Source organism: Anomalospiza imberbis, chromosome 1 (genome assembly GCF_031753505.1).
Source record: "Anomalospiza imberbis isolate Cuckoo-Finch-1a 21T00152 chromosome 1, ASM3175350v1, whole genome shotgun sequence".
Classification (NCBI taxonomy): Eukaryota; Metazoa; Chordata; class Aves; order Passeriformes; family Viduidae; genus Anomalospiza; species Anomalospiza imberbis.
This window is the reverse complement of record NC_089681.1, coordinates 105,284,265-105,308,806: the sequence shown is the minus strand read 5'-3', so window position 1 is coordinate 105,308,806 and position 24,542 is coordinate 105,284,265. Positions and strand designations below refer to the sequence as shown.

Sequence of the window (24,542 nt, the reverse complement as noted above, 5' to 3'; positions counted from 1 at the left end):
GTATTGGAGCTGTTTTCTCCCTATACTTTTTGTGTGGTACCAGAATACTTGTTATTCCTCGTCAAGCTGCCTGTTCTCAGATCTTTTCTATTCTACTACCTCTCGATGACTTTCCAAGTATTTCAAAAGGTGCTGAAGACTAGAAACCTCAGGTAATTAGATAGACACTAATACTGCACTTTTTTTTTGTAGAATTGGGTGACTTTGTCTCCCTGGGAGAGAATATCAAAAAGATTTTTCGATTCTACTTTTGGTGTTAGTTGGACAACTAGTTAGCACAAGTGTTACTGGCTAGCAAGTCTTGCTTGTGTGCTAGATGGTTGCATGTGCAATTCAGTTTTAGCTGAGATTTAAATTCATCTTTTAAGTAGATCTCTCAGATGTTCCCATTTACTGGACTTTTATTCATATCATGGGGCAGCCTGGCAGCATGTCAACTCTTTCAGAACAAATATTAAATCAGAAGGTCCTGTCAAGGATTACAGGTAATAGGGTCAGTTTGCTGATTAGAGTTCAGTCCATCTGCCTTGAGGCTTTCATCCAGAAAGAGAAAGTCAAGAGGGCTAAAAGAGGAACCTGTGCTAACTGCCTGGGAGGAAGGGATGGCCACTGGTGTCTAGAAAATCAAACTTGGTTTTGTCAGTTGTGGAATAACGTGTGCAATAATAGAATTTATAAACCTTTTTATAAGTCTGTATTTGCAGTTAAGCCCATAATAACTGCTTACAAATGAGGGCAATTTTTCTGGGCATAGCTGTTTCCAGTAAAAGTATAAGTGTGGCCTTAGGTGTAGTAGCAAAGTCTTAGTTCCTGTAGTACAACTAGTTATGCAAATTTTGCAGTGTTTGACTTTTCTTGTATGTAGGAATTAGTTTGTATTTTCTGTTAGGTGGGGCTAATTTCTTTGAAAGGATATAAGGAAATAAGGTGTCTAGTATAAGCTTTAGAAGTCTGGGGGATTTTTATGTGTAAAAACTCTGAGAAACCATAAAAGCACATGACATGTTTAACATGCAGGGTGTAAGCTAGATTGAATTAGCCAAAGAAGTTCTGACTGCATTTTATTGATAGATTACTTTGTCAAGTTTTGCAAACTTCTCAGTGATAAATGCTTCAAGCTTGTTCATCTTAATTCAATAAATGTCAAGGTCCTTAGCATAAAACAGGTTAACACTTCAAGGTTTGCTATGGGTTTGCTGCATTTGCTTTTCCTAGTGAAGAAATTAGTTGATAGTCTCCTCAGATGGATGGTGGGATTTTAATGATTCCCCTAATCCCAGGCTGTTCCCATTTGTGACATTTCAAGATGCTTGAGTAAGCATGAAGACGGATGCAGGAACATAGGTGTGGTGTGTCTGCAGTAGACCTGTGGAGCTTACAAATATTTGTTGAGTAATATTTGTATAATCATAATGATCTTTAAGATAAGGAAATTGATTCTGACAGCAAAAAAGTCAGTGAAAAGCTCTTAAAAATCTAGTGGGTATTAAAAATGTGACCAGTTTATTTTTTGCTACTGTACAAATGCTGTGAAATGAATGTAGCTTGGAGCAGATCTGACCTGATTTAAAATAACAGATTTAATGCTAAAAGAGTATCTTGTATCAGAGTCACTATAGCAGAAAATGGTTTTTCTGTTTCTTCTGTGATGCAGACATCACTGTTTATCACATTAGAGATCTTAATATAGCTTTTTGTGGGCTATTTATACTTAAATAAGAAGTTTTAAAAATACACACTTGGGAACTTAAAGATGCCATCCAGGTCACTTTGTGGTTTCCCCCAGTCATGGTAATTATCTCTTTTAATCATTGAAATTAATCTTTTCAAGTTAAAAAACACTGTGGGCCCCTCTCACCAAGAAAAATCAAACCCAAAATACCCAACCCAGGAAAATGTATTTTGTTGAAGTACCTTTAGTACACTTGGTACAAGGACTTCAGGGAGAGGTAGTTGAAGTACTTTATTTTCCAAGAACCATTTCCATTTAAATCTTCATTGTTTGTCTTTTAAATGGCCCCTTTCAGAATCAGAGCTGGCTAAGTTTTAGGAAAAAAATTAACTCAGGAATATGCCAAGATTGCATCCAGTCCTTCAGGATTGTGATCATGATGGGGAGGACAGGAATATACACATCTCATATTGTTTTTGCAGGGAGCTAGGGACCCCCTGGATATTCCTTTTCCAGTAATTGGGCAGTCAACTAACAGAGAAGAATAACTTTTTCTTCTTTTTGGATTAGCTGGTATGGTTGAAAGAAACAGTGCAGCATCCTGACAGATATTACAGCCCTGCGTCTTCAACTGAGGGGGTAGAATGTGTTGTGAAATGTAACTCTGGTGTACAAGTAGTAAGTTGGGTCCAATTACAAATAACTTCTGTTGTCACTTCAGTACCTGAATTATTTCTGGAGCAATTTAGGCCTATAATTCAAATGAAGCATTATTACAGATGAGTGAGGAGGAAAAAATAAATCCTAATGGAAATTTGGAAGAAAAGACGATGTTTTACAGGGGTGATAGTGCCAACCTTGGTCTTTATTTTACAGAATAGAAGAATTAAGATCAAACTAAAAACTAGTTAACCTGAAACACATTATAGAAAGAGGAAGTTTGTTGTGGTTTTTTATGCTGAGTTTATTTTTGGAAAGAATGCTATTGGGAGCAGAGGGCTTATTGATGTACACTGATGTACACAGCTCAGCACAACATATTTTTGCTGAAGTTTGAATCTTGCCTAAAACCATTTTCCATAGCTTTCCAATTGATTTTTTTCTGCAGGACTGTCTCACTGCAGCATATAACTGGATGCTGGGGTGACTGGTGCTGATTTCCCAGTATTATATTTGATTTGGGACTCTGTACATGTTTTTTCTCTGACCACTGTGCATGACTTGGGAGCTTCATTGTTGAGAAGTCTTGTTCAGAAGCAGATAGATTTGGGCTGTTTATATGTAACTGCTGTTTTCAGATATAGTTAGCAGTTTATATTTCAGTTTTATTCAAACTGTCTTGTACTTTTTGGACACTTACCAACTTTCTCACTCACCAACGTTCTCCTCATTCCAGCCCCAGGTTTTCTGTTGATTGTGGTATTTGCCTGCATGCCGGTTTATCTTCGGATGGGTATTGGTGTTTGAGACGCCTTACACTGCAGCATAATGACTTTATCTGCTAGCTTCATCCTTTTAATTCCCTATCCTTTAGGGTGCTTAGTTACATTTTCATTTTTGTGATGCTGACTTGGCTGTTGTTTTGCCTGTACTTTTGAGAATGGAGTTCCCAGTAACACTATAGGTATTCAAGTACAAAAAACCACACTGGTTTTTTCATCATAGTAAATTTGAACAATAGCTGATGTTACTGAAAGGGTAAAAGCCTCCCTATTCCCCACTCTTTTTATAAGGCTGTTATGCTACTAGTGATAGCATTTGGAAATGGCTAGGAAAACTCCTGAACTGGATCTTCCTTTTCAAAAGTATTCGATTCAGTGGAAAGTCCTTGTCAGTCAATGACTTAGAAACAGCTCTGTTTTGGAGTTCTATATGTCATCTGGCTGCTTTTTTCTTTTTAATGTCAATACCTGTGGATTTCTTTGACATGGCTGTTTTTTCCACCAACTAATGGGATGGTGCCAAACTGTTTCTAGGCTTCCTTCAATCACTTCAATGTTGGTAGATCTGTAATGTGACCAGCATAAAGTTACCACTGGAAAATAACCAGAGCTGCTCTCTTTGAGACTGCTGGGTCCTTTGTGAGGTTTCCCATCAGAACATGGCAAGGATGATGAGCATCACAGATGTTAATGGATAAAACACTGAAGAAAGAAAACTACTTTTTTTATTGTAGCACTGGGCTCACTGTGTTAGACTTGTTTATTTCAAGGTCCATGTTCTTCTCATTTTCTCCTAGCTTTTCAGTAATTGCAAGTCTTTAAAAACTATTAAACCTGGATGCATATTTTCATTTAAGTATCGAGTGCTTGTCAGCTGCTTTTCCTAGACCAGCTTTTGGTGGCTTTTAGGAGGATGAGACTTGAGTACTTTCCATTGCCAAAAGAACTACAAAACCAAAACACAAACACAAAAAAATACAAACACACACAAAACAAAAACAAACCAACCCACATAAAACCACCCCAAAACATAAAAGGTTTGCTTGTTTAATGAAAAACAGAACAAAGTGAAGGGTGAAAAAATTATACTGTGCATTCCATATGTGGTCAGCCTACTTTTGACTAGTTTTTCTGTGGAGCTTTTTTTTTTTAAATCCTTGATTTTTTTTTTTACAGATGCTGGAATTCTCTTTTCATGCTGTTTATTAATGTAGTGGACAACTCTTTAAAGATGCTTGGATGGGAAAATTTAGTTGATATAGAGGGTGTCAGTGGCATGAGTAAGAGAATGGAAATGATTCTTCATAATTTTTAAGTACTGGAAAACTCATAATATCCTCAGTGTCATTTATAAAGTGTCCTTCTGGCTTAATTAGAAAAACTGTGATCCAGCAATAGCAGCTGTTCTTCTAGGATGAAGTTCAGATTTTAACCTGGCCTAAGTCTGTGCTGCTCTTGAAAGAGCTAATAGCACTTGGCCCGAATTGGATTAGTGTGTAAATCCAGCTGGAGTGTTTCTGGGAGCTGCAAGGAAGTTTAGTCTTCAGTCTGCTTGCAACACAGCTAAGGAAAATCTTGTGTCAGCACAAAGGAGGAATGGTTTGGAGGCTGGGATTTAATTTTTTTTTCAGTGGCAGTACTGGTTGATATGACAGTCACAAGGCATTTGTTTCAGAAAGTTGTCAAACTGAGCCTTGGTTACATTGAACTAATGTTTTGACTAAAAATCTTGAGCATTATGTAATGTTGTGGTTGTAACACAGGATCTGCGTTTATGCCTGAGATATTTTTCCCTGAAGAATTTTGACTTCTCTAATTGGAAGAGCAGCTTATCCTGTGGATAACTTCCTACTAAAAATACTAAATGAGGCTATGCAAAAGTCAGTCTTGTAGGGTGTAACTGAAAAATATTACTAGGTAAATGTTTAAAAACTGTATTTTGTGAATTCTTTATGCATCTGAAATTTTTGAGAGCTCAGGGGAAGAGCACAACCTGTAGCACTGCTCAGCTTAAGTCACACATCAGGTCAGCTGATGTTAGTGGATTCGTAACTTTGGCAACATGCTTTTGAGTTGACACTTCTTTTGAGCACTGGTTGTTGCAGCTGTTGCCCGGTGTGGTGTAGGATGAAGGCAAATATTTGTTCTTGGTTTTAAAAGTACAACTTAAATGTTTCTAAATGACACATCCTTTAGCATAGTGCAGTCTTAGCTTTAAATTAGTTGTGTGTTTCCAAATCAGGATATGTGTTTCCAGATGAAACATTTGTGGAATGTAGAAATCTCAGTAGTATGCAATTTCAGATGGCTCCCAAAATGGGGATCTTTCACATACAAACTATAAATAAATAACTTCATGTTAATCAGGTCTATGTCACTTGGACTTCCATGCCTCACTGAAGTTTAATTTCTTTTTTTTTTTTTTTTAAGTCTTGTTAATAAAATGACTATGTCAGTAGAAATGTGTATCTGATGTATCATTTTGGACAACAAACTTGAACAGGAATATGATAATTGCTCAAATTAAATTTTAAAGATGGCACATAAGATGTGGGAAGATTTTTGCTATGGGAGAGCAACATTAGACTTCTTCAATTCAGATTTTGAAGTTCAGATAAAACAAAAATGCATAGTACTGTAAGGGTGATATCATATTCTAATTTAAGGAATATAGAAATAATGAGATTGTTTCATGTCCTTCTAGCCCTATAGGGGCAAATAACTTTGAAATCCACAGTGCAACTCAGCCTTAGCATAGCATAAATATTGAAATAAAAGATGAGGTGAAACTGTGATGTTTTGTATAAAAAGGTTAATTTAGAGGGATACCATTACATTGTGGTGGAGAAGAAGTTGAAGATTTTTTTTTTTTTTTTTTGAGGTCTTGGAGACATATACTGCTGGTAAAAGTGTGGAATATATGTGAAGTTGCTAACTTTAAGGAAATTGACTATTGACAAGTATCTGTTCACCACTTTTCTGCTACATCAGTGCCAGGCAGAGCAGAAAACACTAGCTGCAACTCAGCAGGCATTGAGACAGAAAAGAGCATGTCAGATTTTCACTTGCTTACATGTTAGGGGGTTCTTTTGCATTGTATTTGACTGAATGATTTAAGAATGTATGTGAAAAAATATTTTAACTAAACTTAATGTGTATCATTCTCACCTTCTGTAAAGGACAAGCCTATCACTTACCAGATGCAGTGTCCTTGGCTCTGGGCTGTGTCCTCTGTAGCTGGCAGGAAGTCCAGAAGGATTCCTGGTCCAACTCCCATGTCTGTCCTTCAGACTTATCCACTGCAAAATATAGCAAGCATTCTAGACAGGTCTTAGGATATGACCTTATCAGACCTGTCAGTTTTCCTTTCCACTTTGTAAACAGATGCTTCTGCCGGCTACAAAAGCAGCTCAGTTTTCTTCTAAGTCATTATTAGAAAACTGAACAGTGGTGGCAGCAATTTGGAAACAAAGGCTTTGCACTTAAGCAGAACAGTTGTTGCCATATTAAAAGGGGTGTAATCTTGACAACACAAGCTTATTTCACACCATTTTTTAGAGCTAAAATGCCCATTTTTACAATTACATTGGGGGCTGTCTTAGGGAAACAAAAGCACGTTTTCCAAGGTTGCTTAAAAGTGGCAGCAGTGTGTCCAGGAGAGCACATCTCTGTCATCCTCTTGCTCCTTGGTTGGCTAACACCAGACCAAAGAAGCAGAATTACCATAATTTGCAAACAACATTGCCCTAATTTCTCATTCCTTATTGCCACAAGAATCATATCACTCGGGTGTATTTTCAGAATTCTGTCTAGCTATCTGTATCTTCCTCTTGCCACTTGTGCCAGTTAAGGGGTTTGTCATAACATAGTTTCCTGTTACAAAATGTGCTTCCAAGGATATTAAAGAGAGAAGGCAGCAAGAAGGAAGGTATAAGGTATTGAAAGAAATTTTTCCTACTGCAAGGAATATTCTAAGTTAAGTTGTCTGACAAAGTTTTGTGGCTTTGCTTAATAGCAGAGTGTCCCATCTGGGATATTTTGAGAGCACTCAATATACTTCCAGTAGCTTTTATTCTGTTATAGTGTAAATTTTCAGGGGAAGATATGATGAAAAGTTGAGTAAGTCAATCTAAGTGATCTTTGTACTCTTCTGTAGAGACTCATTAGGCTCCATGTAAATAAAAATAATTTTGCTTTTTGTCCTTCTGAAATTTTCTGTGATACTCATGCCTTAGGTGTATCAGTTGGATGGTGTTTTGAGGAAGATGTTGCTTAAAGTGCTTCACCTTTATCTCCTTTTACTCAACTTGATGTGTTCAACTCATCAACAAGAGCTTCTTGTTCTTGAGTTGCATGCATGCCATATTCAGATGTTGACCCTTTATCTGTACCAAGTGTTTTAATCTTAAAGATTAAGTAAACCCCATCTTTTTCATTAGCATTTTGATAGCCGTGTCAGTTTTGTTTCTGTCCAAGTAATGAAAGAGCCTGCTGTGACTAATCTGCAATCTCTGTTCACTAATATACTTTTTATTCTTTAGTCAGCAAATGTTAGCAGTTATACTGTACAATTAGTTGTCAGCAGTAATGTAGAGATGACAAATTTCATGTTCCTGTAATCTTCCCCTCTTTTTTTTTTTTTTTTTAATAATTCATATAATCAGGGAATACAATTCTATTTATCCCTGAATTTGCCTTCAGAGAGTAAGTCCAGCTCTGCAGCAATGATGGTCTCAGATGTTTGCTTTCTTGCCTTAAACAGAGCATCCTGCTTTATCATTTTTCACGACAGTTTCTGTTCCTCTAGATTTGATTTTTTAAGCAATAAGGGTTTTTTTCTTCTCTTGTGAAGGATCTTTATTTTTGCTTTGTCAAAGCCTGTGAAAATTTAAGGTGTATCCTGGTTATGAGTTTCAGCATAGAAGATCTGTCCTGGAGCTCTGCAGCTTCTGTCATTTCCAGTTGAATTCTTTAACCCAGTTATTATACAGAGACCTTGTGCATTGAGATTGCCCATGTAGGTCAGTTTTTACAACTTCTTGTTGCTTGTAATGTCTCTAAAGCTGCATTGCAGTATGACTACAGCTTAATCAGACATAGGAGTTTTATTTCACCTAACAAAGAAAACAAAGCAAGGTAAGCTTTGGTGAACCTGGACTGCAGCTGCTAATGGTGGGCTTGTAACTCTGAAGCTCAGATTGTTGCATTTCAGCTGTTCTTGGTAGTAGATATGAGTGGACCAATGCCATGCAGTGTTTTTGTCATCTGCAGTAATATTGAAGAACTAAAAGTGAAGAGAAACTTGTGGGTTTGGTTCCATGGTTTTACTGGGCTGCAAGTTTCTGTCCAAAATGCTGAAAGATTGCTTTTCATGCCTCATGTTAAGATGTCCTGTTTTAAATGGCTACTTTGCAGACACACTGTTTATCAGGAGCACAGCCTGTATATGCAATTAGAGGAAATAAGACTTTCTTTGGGAAGTGCCACAAATTCTTTGACTTGTGAATTGTCGATGATTCTTTTGTGACAGAGAAGAGGTCTATTTATAAATGCAGATTTTTACACTTATCCTTGTTTCCAGTAGGAGAGTATTTAACTTAGCTAATGTATCTGATGTCATCTCCCCCTTGTTTTCCCACCCTGAAGCCCTATGTGCCCTAGTTTGCTGGATTACTTCTTGCTTCACATGCTGCATTGTGAATTCTAGTGCAAGAGTTGGATTGGGAGTAGGGGACCATTTTTCTTGGGAGTAGCCAAAATTTCACCTGTGAAGTTAAACCATTGTTTCATGGCAGCTTTAATCTGTCAGTTGTAGAAAGCTAGACCTCCTTCTGCTTTGAGAAACAATAGTACTTGGAAAATGCTGTGTAGAATCTGTTGCAATATTCTTCTGAGATATTTCCCATCCCTGCTAATGGCTTTTCTGAATTATTTAAATATGTCATCTCTGACAAGAATGATATACCAAGAGTCTGCCCTCAGTTATTGCACTTTAAATTCTGCTCTAAGAAAATTGATTAAATTGTCTTGCTGTATCCTAAATGCTGAAATTATGCTGCTGTTGATGCTGTTGCTGACAGGCAGAAATGGATTTATTGCTGCTAGACTTCCCTGTTCTGTTTTGCTAGGAGCGTCTTTGTGGCTCTAACATATGTTGCTTCCATAATTTATGCTTCACATTCAAGTTATGAAATTGTGGAGCTTTGACTTTCTTCCCCTTATAAATGTCTATAAAAGAGTTGATAATTTGCAAGATTTCACATGACACCGTCCTACATGGAAAAGTAGATATGTGGTAGCAGCATGGTCCTGCTCCCATCCTCCTCCAGACGGGTTTCATTTGGATGTTCTTACATGTTTATTGGACTGTTGGTTTGTATTTTGTAGAGCACTGAAGGCAGGAACTAGCCTTTACGAAAGCTTCTAAAATCAGACTTGAAATTAAAAGCATCTTGTAGTCTCCGTTTTTGTGGTTGTCTATAATGACATGGCAGAGCATCATTTCCCCTCGGCAAGAGGATGGTTCTTTCATACCACTCGCCATAGTTCAGGCTCTCTGATTATTCCTGTAGCTTCTCTTCTGCATGAAAGCAAAAGCCTGCATGTTACAGTGCCATCAAAGCCTTTGCACATTTGCATAAAGCTGCAGGTGCTGTCATGCACATAAACTGTGAATTGTACAAGGATGAAAGAAGATGAAATGCATTTTTTTTATGCCTTCTGACAAGCTTTTTACCCTTTGAGTCATCAGCATCAAAATGGTGGGATTATATTTTAAGCAAAAACTGTCACAATAATTAGAATTTATAAAATTGAAAAATTCCATGAAAAAACTTGCTCAGCAGCTAAAAATAAAATATGCTTTGATGTAAACATTCTGTATAAGTAGGTTGTGGAGAAGTACAGCGTTTTTCTGTTGAATTTGATCTCCTTGTAATAACTCTTTGTGGCTATCAAATGTGCTATCAATTGCCCTTCATCACAGAAGAAGTGTGTTGTTGGATATCTTCATTCTGAAAAAGCAGTGAAGCAACTGCAGCTTATGCTTGACTGTATCAAGGAACTTGAAATAAAGATGTCTACTTAAAATGCCATGGAAGTTTCCAAAAACCCTGTGTAATTTGTAGAAACCTGGTTATCATGGGACTTACTGGCAGCTTTTCTCTAATGAGCTACAAGTCCCACTAGGATGAGTTACCTTTTCTCAGCCATCACAATTAGCAGTTAATGCTTCTTTTCAGTCTGCAGTTCTCTCTGTGTCTGGTTAATAGAGACAATGACAGAGAGACTGGGCCGTCTTCTTGGTGATGATGCATGAAGCAAATCACTTTGAGCAGTTTAACTGAAGTCTTGGCTTCCAGTGCTGGAAAACATTTTTCTTGCTGGTGGGTGGTTCCTTGGCAGTCTTGTAGTCCCACCTGGAGCTTGGGAAAGCAACTTGAAATTCCCAAATACACGTAGCACTTGTGGTCATGTTCCCAGTGGTGCAGTTGACTGTCACAGGGCATAAGCATGAAATACTGTTTCACTGGTAGATAGCCAAGTAATTGTTAGTGAAGAGTAGAAAACTTCTGGTTATTTCTGCAAGAGTAACTTAAAATGAAGAGGTAGGAAGTCATGCAGAGAGCATGCTGAGAATGTTCAAGATTGGTTACTCACCTTGATCACTTGATATGTTTAATGAGCTCTCACGTGAGGTCATAAATCTAAGAATGCAAGTCATGCTTTCTTTGGGACTTGAGTTTAGAAAACAAGATCCTAAAAATATAGAAGAAAACTGATCCTGGATTTTTAGAATGATGTGGTATCTAGATGATGTAGTGTGATGCATTATTGAGAGGGGCAATACATGAAAAAGAAAACTGTGGTCTCCACCACAAGTTACAAATAAAGCTGGAAGAAAGCTGGGTTGGACTAGACTTCTTGTCCATTTTTCTCATAGATATTTGAGTGTGATTGGCAGAGGCTGGAAAGTTGGAGGAGGTTGTAAATATGCCACATTCTTAATGTGCCACAGCAATGAATGGTGGAAAAAGCATCATTAAGAGTACCAATTCACTTCTGTTATCACAGGGAGTAGATGCTGGCAATTTGAGGCTTTTTGTAGCAATAAAGTCATAGCAAGAACTGATAGAAACAAGTTAGCTGTGAGTAGATTTTCTAGCTGATTATCACAGATTAGGATTTCTGGTTCATTTATGAGGAGGGCTTTGGAAATGAAGGTGAAAGATTTATGTAGCTCAGTTGAGCTAGTTACTTATTTTTTACCTGAGCACTGCTTTCCCCCATTCACATGGATTGCACACCATTGTTCCAGTTTTTCAGTTGTTCATTTCCTTTACTTACGTGCTTTAGTGCTATTCTGGAGACTGTTTACATGGTTTGCAAAACATGCCAGTGGTCTCCTCTGATTCCCAGAAGTATGTTTGAGATCTATATGCTGTACATATTAAACAGGAGACTGAATGTGTTGGTTTTTGGTTTTTTTGTTTTTTTTTTTTTTTTTTTTTTTTTTTTTTTTTTTTTTCCTTGGTTTTTCTTCTTATGTTAACAGCTAGTCATATATGTGTAGGAAAAAAGGAAGGTACTTGATCAGCGTTTTGGTCACAGGTATCCAAGGTTAATTTAAAGTGATGTGCTATGAGCCATCTTTATAAATATGCTAATGGTCAAGAGGTGATCATTAACCCAAGTGTAAAAGAAGAGTTCCACTCTCTTTGTACAGCCATTTAGAAATCCATGGACTTGAGAAGAGTTGGAACTTTTGCTAGTCGTGTGAGGGCTCACAAAAGGTATTGCTTCACAAAAGTATGTTAGTAAAAGTATGTGCTTATTTTCTACCAACAAGGGTGGCCAGCTCCATGTGTTTGAATGTGACTATAAAAACTGCTTGCTAAAATGTTAGCATTTGGAAACACTAAGTTACTCATAAATATAGGACACAAAATAATGAAGAAAAAAAACAATATTCAGAAGAATTTGAAGCCTATGTGAAATATTTAGTGGAAGAGAGAGGGCAAGGTAAAAGGCAGAACCTGGATACCAGAAATAATTAACACTGTGGATTCAAGATTACAAAATAAATGTTTTCCTTGTTTTCTTCTTTTAAAAAACATTTCTAAAAATGGCTCACTCTAATTTAGGCACCTAGGTCTAACCGCAACGTAATTAATTATGTGATTTGGAGTTATTGCTGTTGAAAAGTTTCTATTCCATTGCATCTTTTTGCCAGTTCATGCAGTGGTCAAAGGGCAAAATATCATCAGAAGTGCTTGATGAAAGTGGGAAGATGCATTTTATTTGGGATGTATCGTTTTGTTTCTGTAAGGGCAAATTAAATTTCACTTGTTTTCCCTTCTCCCTTGTGGTTTTGTTAGTTGTATTCATGGCCTGTTGCATCCGTGGAAGCTAATTTCCCAGGCTTTCCAGTAGGCAATCCTTTTAGGTAGTTTTGGGAAGGACAGAGCGTTTTGTTTGGCTGTGGAGTTAAGGGTGTTTTGTGTGTGTTTGTTTGGGGGGTTGTTTTGGTTGGGATTTGAATTTTTTTTTTTTTTTTTACTACTTACCATATTTCTAATGAAAATTAGAATATTTTAGTGTGTCCAGAAAGGCTGCTAGAATGTTTGCTTACAGCTGATCTCTCAAATTCTTCTTTCACAAAGAAACTCTTGTTTTATTACAGTGGAAGCAGCATGACTTCCTATAATACAATATTAAATGTTCCAGTTAGAGTTTTTTGCCTACAGCTTCAGTGCAATCGTTTTATCTGATGTTATAGCCTCTTACTGCTGTTGCAGATGTTGACACATGGTCTGAGGCACAGCTGCATCCAGGATTGGTGCATTGAATTGAGGTATCACTCTTACATGTGATTGCTGCTAGCAGTTAAGCAGTTTAAACTGTTACAATCTGCACTGGCTGATTAGAGTTAGCATGATGGGTAAGGCTATCCAGGATGCTGGGTGCCTTTGGGAACAAGATTGAGCATAAATACCCTTAGCATAGTTTCTTTTCACTAATTTCAGCTCAAAATTGTCTTCACTTCCTTGCAGCTGTGAGGGTGGTGAAGGGTGAGGAGGGGAACAAACCTCAGATCTCTCAGGGTGTAATGCTTCAGCAGTTCAGGGACTGCTTGGTATGGAGTTCCACAGATGCCCAAGCCATCTAGGGCAAACTGCTGGTTTTCCATTACACTCTTTTGAAGCTGAAAATCTTATTTCCACATGTTTAATTTCAATGACAGCTTGACAGGCACTCATTTTCAGGCGAAGTGGTTATTTCCAGTGCTTTTCACCTGAAATTCTTCAGCATATTAAGACTGGCAGTAACCCTAGTAGAAGGGAGAAAGAAGGGGCAACCCTTTTTGTATACTTAAGTAGAATCTGATGCTAAAATCTTCCTTCAATACTGTAGTAGGGTGCCTTTTACAAGATTAGGTTAAAAAGTGAAGGTCAAGTTAAAAAGTGAAGGTAACTGAAAGGATATGAATTGTCCATTTCAAAACCAGAGCCACCCTCTTGAAGACTTCATTTGAGTGGATAAAGACCTTCAGTTTAACTGGAATGATGTCTATCTCTTGAGCAGGGTTGTGACATGGAGGTTAAGCTTTAACCAAGATGCATCTATGAGAATGGAAAGTTGGGCATTTCAGAAGCTTCTTTTTGTTGCAGAATTGGTGGGGAGGCCTCTGGGCTGCAGCTGACCCCTGCCCTTAAAGTCTTCCAAATGCATAGTAGAAAACCTGTGTCCAAACTAGTAGAAATTCTGTGTCCTTTATAACCAGACTCGGAGGCGCTGTGTTTACTGCATAGTTTGTAGGTGTCTCATGCATCTGACCACGGAAAAAGGCAAAATCTGCAGGGCAGTGATGAAATCTTGTCAGCAAGCATGTCCCTGCTGGCTTGCATAAACCTGTCCTGGTGGGGTTAGTGTTCATTGCTATCTTGACAACCTACCTCGAGTATCTATCTCCCTTTCCATCAGCCTGGCTGCGGGCAGCCGCTGCTCGCGGCGCGGGTTAGCTCATCTGTCCGAAAGGGTGGTGTTTGAAGAGCAAGCACTACTGAGAGCGCAGACAGCCGGCAGGAGCTCTGGTTGCAGTGTTCCATCAGCTGCTAATCCGTTTACAGTGTAGCTAATGAGATTGCTCCGCTCGCTGCTGCAGACGCTCTGTGCTACACCACTGTAATCGAGATGGCTGCTGTGTATGAGCAGGAAACCCAGATACCTGTTACAGAGGAGACAGTTCCTAACTACTTTCTGTTACATAACTCTCCTGCATTAACCCAGGACATTTACCTCCAGACAGGGTTGGAAGTTTTCTCAGTTCAGTCTCTATCTAAACCAACACAATGTTTGTTGGGGCTGGACTGATTAGTGCTTTAGTTAAGTATTACCTTTCAATTATGGGCCCAGTTCAGCTCATTTTCCTCCCTCAGTGAAACTACATGGTTTGCCCTCAAATTTATTAGTTTGAAAGCAAATTTCTCTGTGCCTGTTTCTGTTTAGATCCATGTACTGACAGACTACATATGAAACCTAAACAGAAAAAAAGCAGCATTTTTTATACCTTTTTCCTTACTGTCATGCCAGAGTGAATTGTGGTGTTGAAGTAGTTTCTTAACAAAAAAAAAAACCAAAAAAAAAAAAACAAAAACTAAGCAAAATACTTTTATTTTAAAATAATAAATAGTTGATCTGAAATTCTTGCTTTTGTCTCTGTAGAGCTGTAAATGGAGGGTAATCTTTGCTGTCATGTGTTTAGCTTTATTTGCTTGCATTGTCATGGCAGTAGTGTCTCCAGATTGTTCAGCAAAGCTGATTTACTGTTGCTTGTGAAGAAATTATCAAAAAACTGCCTAATAAAATCCAGCCCCCTTCTGTACCCCAACAACAGCAAAATTCCCAGGCAAGCCATGTAGTTTGAAACTTCATTTTATCTCTTGTGGCTTTAATAGTTATAGCAATCTAATCTCAGTCTTTTTCCCTCCCCCCCCCCCCCACTCCTACCCCCACTGTTTTTTCCCCTCCCTGGTAATAAAGACTCTCTAATAAATAATATTTGAAATAAAGGAGATAACTTAATCTGCTTTGGCATTATGGTGAGTTATACCAGGAAGATAGCTTGTGTATAAAATCCAATGTAATATCATCTTTGTATGTTGTAATGGGAGAAATGGACAAAAAAGCTGAACACACTCAATACTTAATATGATCAGAAAAATTAATGTCTGTAGAGCCTAACAGTGACAGTTGGATTTGAAAGGTTTTCCTTGAAATTGGAAAAGATTATAGATTCTCAAAGTCTTAGAGTGTAGTGCATGTTTTCAGGTACTATGTTTAAGGGGTGTTTGAAATGTGGATCTAAATGTTTGTATTTGTTGTGATACTCCTGGTTTTACTGAAACTGTTCTGTTTTCTTCTAGGTGAATCTGGACTGGGAAAATCAACATTAATCAACTCATTATTCTTAACTGAATTGTATTCCCCAGAGTATCCAGGTCCTTCACACAGAATTAAAAAGACTGTACAGGTAAGTACAGTACAGGGGAAAAAAAAGGTACAGCCTGAATATTGTAACTTGCAATTCAGTAATGTAAGGTGATGTACAGTTTTCACATAAGCACCTGAGTTTCAAGATACATTTAGTCATTATATAAACCACTAAGAAATACTCAGTGTCTTGCAGTGTATCTGAACAGCAAAACTTTTCAGGTTCTCAAACCTGTAGCCTGTAGAAATGTGGGAGCCCTGAACTGTTTTGGGTTTTCCCTGTAGATTAAAAAGCACATATATGTGCAGAACTTTTTGAAAATGTAGTGTTTATTATCAATTAAAATAGTGAGTAAATCTGTAGAAATACATAGATGTGCAAATCTGTCTAAGGCAGGCTTTTAGAGACCAGGTATTACATTATCTGACAGAAGTGCAGGGACCTGGGTATAAAAGTATCCGTGAATCTTCTGTAGACTGTATCCTTAGTGGTACCTTGTTGACCTGTAAGAAGTTGTTATTCTGAAACATCAGGGACTAGGGTGAGCCTGCCTGACTTTAAGCACTAGATTTAGGCAAAGAGGATGTTTCTACAAGTGCATGATGCAACTGAAATATTAAGTCAAAGACTGGGAAACTGAAGCTGATCCATTTGTTTTGTGTAATAACTTGCTACTGATCAATTATATTTTCTCTTTAAAAAAAGAACATGTTTTCTGTGTTATAAAAAGATTACTAAAAATAAGTTACCTAATGCTAAGAAATAATAATGCTATAGGTCATTTAGGAAATCACTGTGTTTGTGAGGTACTTTCTGCCTTCACAGCTGAGCAGCTGAATAAGGAGGATGCATGAGTTCTGCTTACCTCACTTGCTTAAGACTTTGGTGAAGATAGTTTGTGATAATCTAACTTTGTACAGGTGAGGACCAAGGGTGCTCACCATTGCTTCTACTGTCCAACAGAGTTCCTCCAGCTGCAAAATTCAACTGTGGCTGAAGGGACTGGGCAATTGCAGAGTTGTGATAAAGTGATTAAGCCCTATGTTGAGTTAGGGGAGGGTATGCAACGTGCTAAACAGAAGCTGTAAAATAGAGTGCTTTTTTACTCATTGGAGTCAAGTAATTAAGCTGCTGCAGTGCCATGAACCACTGTCCTTATTGCTTTATGGGACGTCAGGGTTTTTTTTTGTTTGCGGTTTTGGATAAGGTGTTTTTTAATCCACTGTCAGAACACAGAATAATTACTACAGCAGAAGGGAAAAGTTAGTTATTATGTCCATATTGAGAAGTTTAAATTGCATTGCTTATGTTAGCTCAACATTAAAACTTGAATACTATTACAAAAGAAATTCATTGCAGAATATCAAATTTTCTTATTTGAGGAAAGCTTTTGAACATCCAGAGTTTGATTAACAACATATTAATAGTTTCTAAGCTTTGTTGATGTCTGTTCATGCTTTATCAGTTTAATGTAAAACCATAGTGACTGACAAAATGGACTTGAAAACTTGCTCTTAGGGGCACCAGACCATTATTTGAATAAGACCTTGAAGCAGCTTGATTGTTTCAAAGAGATGTTAACTGGGATGGAAGAGGTGTGCAGAGAGTTAAACTCTCATACAATATACTTACTACTGAGCCAATCAGTGACTGTTGGAAAACCTAATAGATGCGCGAATATTTTACTCGAAGAGAGATGTAGCATGATTTCATTACTGATGATTACATTTTAGTTTAGCAGAATCTAAATCAATTCAGGTTATGTTCATTGAATTTTAGTTTAAATAACTGTGGGATGGATTCCCTGTCATTGGAAGATTTTTAGTATTTTCAGTTAGGAAAAAATCTTTGGAAGAATTTGTGCACAAGCTAACAAAAAAGCCCAAACTGCGACATCTTTCAGAGAACACACTCCCCTCCTAGTGCATCAGTGTAAGAAAAAATATGAAGATCTGTGTGGAATTTCTGGAATTTGAGTTAAATACTTTCATCTGTTAGGGCCAAGATTAGATGATCTGCTGTTCATTCTGACCATCGAGGTGGTTTGATTTGTATTGATTTACTGGTTTAAGAAAAAGACATACTTTTCAGAAAGCCTCACTTAATGATTTTTTTTTTCCTATGTAAGGCTAGAGAGGGGAAGAAAAGGGCTTGAGCGGAGCTCAGGCTAAAAGTTATTGCATTTTCTTCTTAATTCTACTGTGTGGGCTAAAGCTTGAGGCCAAGAGCTTGCCAAAGCTATTTTCAATAGTGAATTGGAGTTTGATATGATTTAGAGAATAATATGGTGGGAATGAAATAGATTTAAAGATTGTCTTCCCCTCTAGAAACTACTTAGGACTTTATCTAACAAGTACTTTTTTTTAAAATATACTTACAATGCAGTTTTGCTTTCAGTTCCTTGGGATTAATGAAAAGTCAGTGTAGCATTTTAAGAAAGAAACAAACTATCTTATTTCATTGTCAGTGTAAGTGAGGATAAAATTGTTTCCCCTTACAAGTTTGAAAATCGTGTGGTAGCAATGTGTATGATGTGGAGGTGTTTCCTGTCAAATACTAAAGAATAAGCAGTGGGAGTTGCTGTTTGTATCCTCTGGATTTGTACTCTTTGCCCATGGAAACCTTTTTAAGTTGACGATTGATAAAAGGGTTTTGTAGGGTGGGGGGATGAGAGAAAACACCTCACTTGAGCATCCTCAAATCTTGGTTGTAATAATCACTTGTTCTTATATGGTGGGAACAATTTACTGATCAGGAATTGTGTAAGAGGCTCTCACACAGATAAACACAAACTGTGGTTTAGGCTTGAAAACCATTGCAGTTTGGAGTTGTTTTGTGAGGCAGCTCTTTGCATTAATCTCATAGAAAATGCAGAAAAACGGTTGAGAGTAAGTGATTTGGTGTCAGAAGAATTCAAAGGAAACATACTCAGAAATGACAGGGTATTAAATGTGTTTTCTCTGATCATTATCTGACTGCCTTAAATGCAGGATGGCAAAGGCATGTTTCATCCAATAAAAAGCAGTCAAGCTGTAACAAGCACCAAGTGATGAACACTATGTAGTAACTGCCAAGGAGACCCGTGTGACCCAGCTGACTGGAGTGCATGGGAAAATGGCTGTTTGGAGGAGACTTTTCTTAAAAAGTCTTAAATTCCAAGACTTGAACTAATGTTTTCCATGAATCCCTTGGGAATACTTGTAAATCAGATGATGGGATATAGTTGGATGCTTAACTGTGAATGACACTAGTTTACAGTGATTTTCTGGATCTTTTCCAGATGTTGCTGCTTTCTGTGCCTTTGACCATGTATGGACACATCCATTTAAGTTAGAAAAATGCAACTTTGCAGAGGCTTTGTGGCAGGGTCTTCATCTACTGTTTCCTATCAGTAGGTTTATGAAAAACCTGCTCTGATAGCAAGATACCTACATGAATTTATGAAAAGTAAGAAAAAAAAATTAAATCCTCACAACCCAGTAATGTATTAGCACTGTCTGCAGAGATTCAGTTGCTGCAGATCATTTGTCAGAAGGTGTCTTCACAAATTCAGATACACTTAGATTTTACAAGCATGCAGAATCAGGGAGAATGCTTGGCATGACATTTCTGAGATCTCTTGACCTTTCTTTTTCTTTGTTATAAATATATGTTCACGATAATGTTTTATTAATTGCTTCTTTTGTGAAAGCATTCCACTGTGAGCCCATAATAATTTAATGGTTTTTGCTGGAGAATAAAGCTGATACCTTGCAGCTCTTGGCAAGAGTACATCTCTTAACATTATCATCTCAAGTATTTTGCTAGTGCTGTGGGTTTCATATACTTGCAGACAGCGTGGTAATAGGAGGGCTGTGTGGTTACTATATGCAAGATAGCCAAAAGAATGCAAGGAATCAGAAGTTAATCTCTTGTGTGCTAAAGCTTGTGAGTAGTAAAATCTTGGCTGAGTTGACTATGGCAAGGGATTACTGTCTTGAGTTCTGGTATCAATTGTGTACAATAAAATTTCTTGATAGAACTCCAGAGGATGGGGGGAAGTACACTCACCATAATTAAAACATACGTTTCTAAAGCAGTGCATGTATTCCTAGGTTCTCATGGCTTTCAGCTGCACACTTTTGGAAGGATGAGTTGTATAGTTTGTGAAAGAGTAACTTGGTGGTGGCTTAGGCTGGTGTGTGTACAGTTGTGTTTTTAAGGCTTTAATTCCTGTTTTTTTACACCTTTCTAACCTTGCAGTAAGGCATCTTCATGTTGGAGTTTGAATTGGGTGGTCTTGAAGTCCAGCCCAACCTGGATACTTCTGTGACCAGTATCCTGGTAGCCATTAACTGTTTGAGAACTAGCAGCAAAAGGGATTGATCTGACTTGGGTAGGATCCCTACTGATGAGTAGATAAAAACAGCATCCTGCATACTCAGAGATTAAATATGAAGCTTTCTTTGTAGGTAGTTACTGTTTTCTGTGATTCTGGATATTCTCTTCTGAATTGGAATCAGTTGTGCAAGAGGGATTTAGTTCGACTTTCTGCAGTGTTAGTTTGTCTTGTGGGTTTACACTGCATCACATAAGCAGTGATTGCAGAGCGTTTGCAACAATGTTCAGGTGTGGCCGTGAGAGTCTACTTCACTTACACAACAATTAGAGATGTGCAAGAGCTTAAGAAGCATTAATATGATATTTCTCAAATCTTGAACTGGTCAAGAGACCATCCAGATAGGGTTTATTATAAATAGAACTTTCTTTTCTCTCCCCACTTAGGGTTTGTGATGCTTAAGGAATGTTAAGCAACAGGGTGGCATCACCTTCTGGCTCTCATGTGGTTCTGGATAAATGGCTTAAATGGCTGATTTCTTGAATCCACATCTAGAAAACGGTGTCACTTGTGATTTAATATGAATTAGTTTAATATCAGGGGAAAAAAAGGATGATTAAATGTCTAAGCAATTGGGATGAAGCCAACATGGGTTTGTCATTTCATTCTGCTGTGCATCTCACTGATAGTACAGTGGTGTACAGCACTTTTCCAGGCAGATGGACCTGACATTGGTGATATCAATAATTACTGAAATATTAGTAGGAAGAAGGGGGTGTGCTGGGGGTGTTCCTATTAGTAGGAAGCAGTCCATGTGCTGCTTAGCCTAGTTCTTCTCTGTCATGACATGCCTATTTGTTGCATGACATGTTCACTGCAAGCTGCCTGAGCTGTGCTGTGGATGGGTGGTCACAACAGGAGACATGAACTCCCACGCCTCGATCTTGCTTCATTCCTTGTGCTGATGCAGTTGCCTTCTGAGGCGGGTTTCCATCAGTGACTTGAGCTAACAGGAACTCAGTCCATTACAGTCACACAAGTCTAGCTCAGCAGATTGCAGCCAGATTGTATCACTTTCCATTATAATTCTGTTTGTAATAGGAAACCATCACTTTGAGATTCCATTCCCAACCATTATGGTGGCTGAAGAATAAATGTATTCTTAAAAATACATTAACGGGACTAGAAGTGTCTAAGGTGCTTGCGGGAAGGATTAGTTTTGAAAAGTGTCATTTTCTTTGAAGTGACCAAGTTTGCAACTTTATCAAGTTTATTGCCTGGTTAAGGTTTTTCCTGTTTATCAGGAATTTAAATATTAAGATATCCCATATACTTAGAGGGTTCTTTTATCACTGACTTTATTTAAATAATGACCTTTTTCTTTAAAAAAATATTCATTATTGTGAAATTATTGGAATTTTATAAGCAGAGCACAGACACAGTGTACCTCTGAAGCAGAAAAGTTAGCAGTTCTTTGTTAGGCTTCTTATTCATTGAATGCTTTTCCCAGTGTTTCAGATAGGTGACTAAACTGCTGAAATTTTAATCTTACTGTATTCATTTTACAGGTTGAGCAGTCAAAAGTTTTAATCAAAGAGGGTGGTGTTCAGTTACTACTTACAATAGTTGACACACCAGGATTTGGAGATGCTGTGGATAATAGTAATTGGTAAGACATTCTTTGTATGTTCTCCCATGATAATTCTGCATTGCGTTTTGTGTATGTGTGAGATGTAATACCTTGTGACATATTTTAAAATGTAGGCTTCAATATTCAGTTAAAATATTAACACTTCTAAAGTTTTCATTTAGCTGAAAACTTCTAACTACTGTAATTCCAAGTACCTTTATCACTTGACTGAAGTGCTGTCAGCCTTTCCCCTTAAACTGAATGGTGCATTTGGCTCTTTATCCACACATGCAGTGTGCCGAGCCATCTTCTGTGCTGCCACAAGATGCGATCAGTGAAGCATATTACTTTAGCTACAGTTCTTAAGTGTTCTGTTTAACGCTTTTACAATGAAGGTGATTGTGTTTGCAAGGTTTTTTCAGTGAACACAGACATTGTATCTTCAGAACTATGTAACTCAATTTTAGGTTGAGGAGATGGTCAGTTGCAGTGTTGAAGTACTTTAATTAAAGAAAAGCAAATGAAAAGCAAAAAAACCTATGCCAAGCTTTGGGGAAATGGTGAACATCTATTTCTTAGCAAAACCAGGTTTCTTTCTGTAAATAATGTGACTTACAGGTTTTTGTTCATGTAATCTCTGCAGCTGGCAGCCAGTTATTGACTACATTGACAGTAAATTTGAGGACTACCTGAATGCAGAATCTCGAGTGAACAGACGCCAGATGCCAGATAATAGAGTGCAGTGTTGTTTATACTTCATTGCTCCTTCAGGACATGGGTTTGTATTAGTGTATTTTATGTTTTCAATCTCTTAGATAAATATCCAAATTTGTCAGTCTGAGTTCTAGATTGGATTTTCTCAATGTCCTGCAGATCATGCTTAATTTCAAATATGAGTTTACGTTGGCTTGTCAAACATTAGCGAGCCAAACACCAGAAAATACAATTGCACATTAATTGCATAACAAGAGAAATAGAATTCTAGCAATGAAAAATACAAAGACATTTACAGGTGCCAGGTCTGTTTGTCTGTTTGTGATCTAGATATTTTTAGATCACATTAGGAGAATGTGGTTCACATGTCAAGCAAAACAATTTTTCCTTTCCATTCTTCCTCCCTCCCATTAATGTAAATTGAAGATGGGAAGTTTCATGCGTCCTTGCAAACATACCATAATTCACTTGGTGTGTAGTATTTTGTCTAGTGGCAATTCCAGTATAGGCATTGCAGATTTTTTTTCAGTTATTATGTTATCTTCCACCTCTGCATAGTTTTTACTTGATCAGACTTCTATCTAGTGGTAGACAGAGAGAACTGCATTTCCAGGGTGTATTAGGTACAGATTAACTATCTGAAACTGGTTGTGTATCTTTTTATCATGGTATCATAACTAAATTTGTCAGACTCTTGAGTTATACCTTCAAAACCAGAAGGAAATGAAGAAAAGTTTAAGCCTACTCTGTTGTGTTGGTCAAAAGTAGTGAAACTTCTTGAAGGGAGTGATGAAGGAATTTAAAGCATATTCCTCAGGCACTAAAAAATTATACTTTTATACTATTATACTTAGCTTCTGTAGCTAGCATTGGAATGAGTCTAATAATTCTGAACTGTACAGATACTTCCAAATATGGAAAGAAATGTCAGAGGGTGGAGATTTTTTATGTAGACTTGCCTCTATTAAGTATTTTGTTGTTGTTCAACAGGCACGTTTGTAATGCCAGTTTTGCTCAACATGCATGTCAGTTTTAAATGCAAACACTTGAATTCTTGACATACTGTGTTACTAGTATGCAAAATACAAAATGTAATTTAAATAAAGGGAAGATGATTCCTTGTGTTAGTCAATTGTTTCTGAGCTAATTTTCAGATTCTTCAAAAAACATGCCTTCCCTGCACGCCCCCACGTCTGTTAGAACTTCCTAAATCAGTGGGAGTTACAAATTGTTTGTAAGGAAAAAGAAAAGTAACGTTTCCAATGAATTAAGATTTGGTCGCTAAATTTGTGAGGCTAAAAACTATAAAAGTATATTCCTTGTACAGGTATTTAATGTTAATATTAGGAGAGAAAAAGATATAAAATTATGCTAGGTTTTCCTACTGTTTTTCAATACCTGGAGTAAATGCTTAAAATGGTCATCTCAGTAAGGAAGTTAATGAAGAAATTTGGTGCTGCTTTTAGCATTCATTTCCTCTTTTAAGATGCTGCCCTCACTGAAAGGACAGAGCTCACTTCCTACCTGGTTTTTGTGGTGATGCAGTCTTTACTCCTGTTTCCTGTGCAGACAGCAGCACATCTAACCCACCAAGTAGTGTCCTCTTTACTCTTAATGCATGATTATATTTACGTTGAATTAAAGCATTTTTAGGTGAACTTACTCATACTTGTGGTTTGAATACATTTGTAAAAGCCTGCTTTAGAAATTTAGAAATTAATAACAAAACAGTTAAGGTCCTTCTATTTAATGCATCCCAACATTTTTAGCTAGTATTCCCATAAACACCTGAAATTGATTGAATTGGTTTCTGTGGAAGCAGGGGGAGAGAGTGGAGGGGCAGGAGGAGCCTTCCAGGTGAGTGAATGGGGTGATGATGGAATTCACACTCTTTCTGCAATTTTGGAATCTTTATGTAAAGCTTTCCTGATTCAGTCTTCACTGTAAACATTCAGGTCCTTAGGTGATCAGACCTTTTGAACAACTCTGCTTTGGCAGCTGCCCTCCAACCCAGTGTTGCTGCCCCAGGTAGCTTTTTGAAAGATTGAGAACTGGTGAAATTAGTGACAGGTAGAAAATGTTAAAATGAACTTAATTCTTTTATGTATGGTTTTCAGAAATACCAGTACCAAATGAATCTGGTTTTAATGTTCCTAATGCTAATTTGTTTTAGATGAAGAATAATCTTGTTAAATCTCTAAGTGAATCCTTTAAGCCTGACTAAACTTGCTATCATTAATGAATCAAAACCTCTCTAGTTTTACTTCAGGAAA

The 24,542-nt window shown here is 37.4% G+C and overlaps 1 protein-coding gene across 2 annotated transcripts in view; it reads left to right on the top strand.

Annotated features, from left to right (window-relative positions):
- Positions 1 to 24,542, top strand: part of SEPTIN7 (septin 7) — a 59,940-nt gene that overhangs the window by 17,595 nt on the left and 17,803 nt on the right. For both annotated transcript variants that reach the window (XM_068203832.1, XM_068203823.1), the window contains exons 2-4: positions 15,540 to 15,646; positions 21,494 to 21,594; positions 22,199 to 22,333. In XM_068203832.1, the coding sequence (XP_068059933.1) occupies positions 15,540 to 15,646; positions 21,494 to 21,594; positions 22,199 to 22,333 (343 nt within the window). The remainder of the gene's footprint in view (positions 1 to 15,539; positions 15,647 to 21,493; positions 21,595 to 22,198; positions 22,334 to 24,542) is intronic.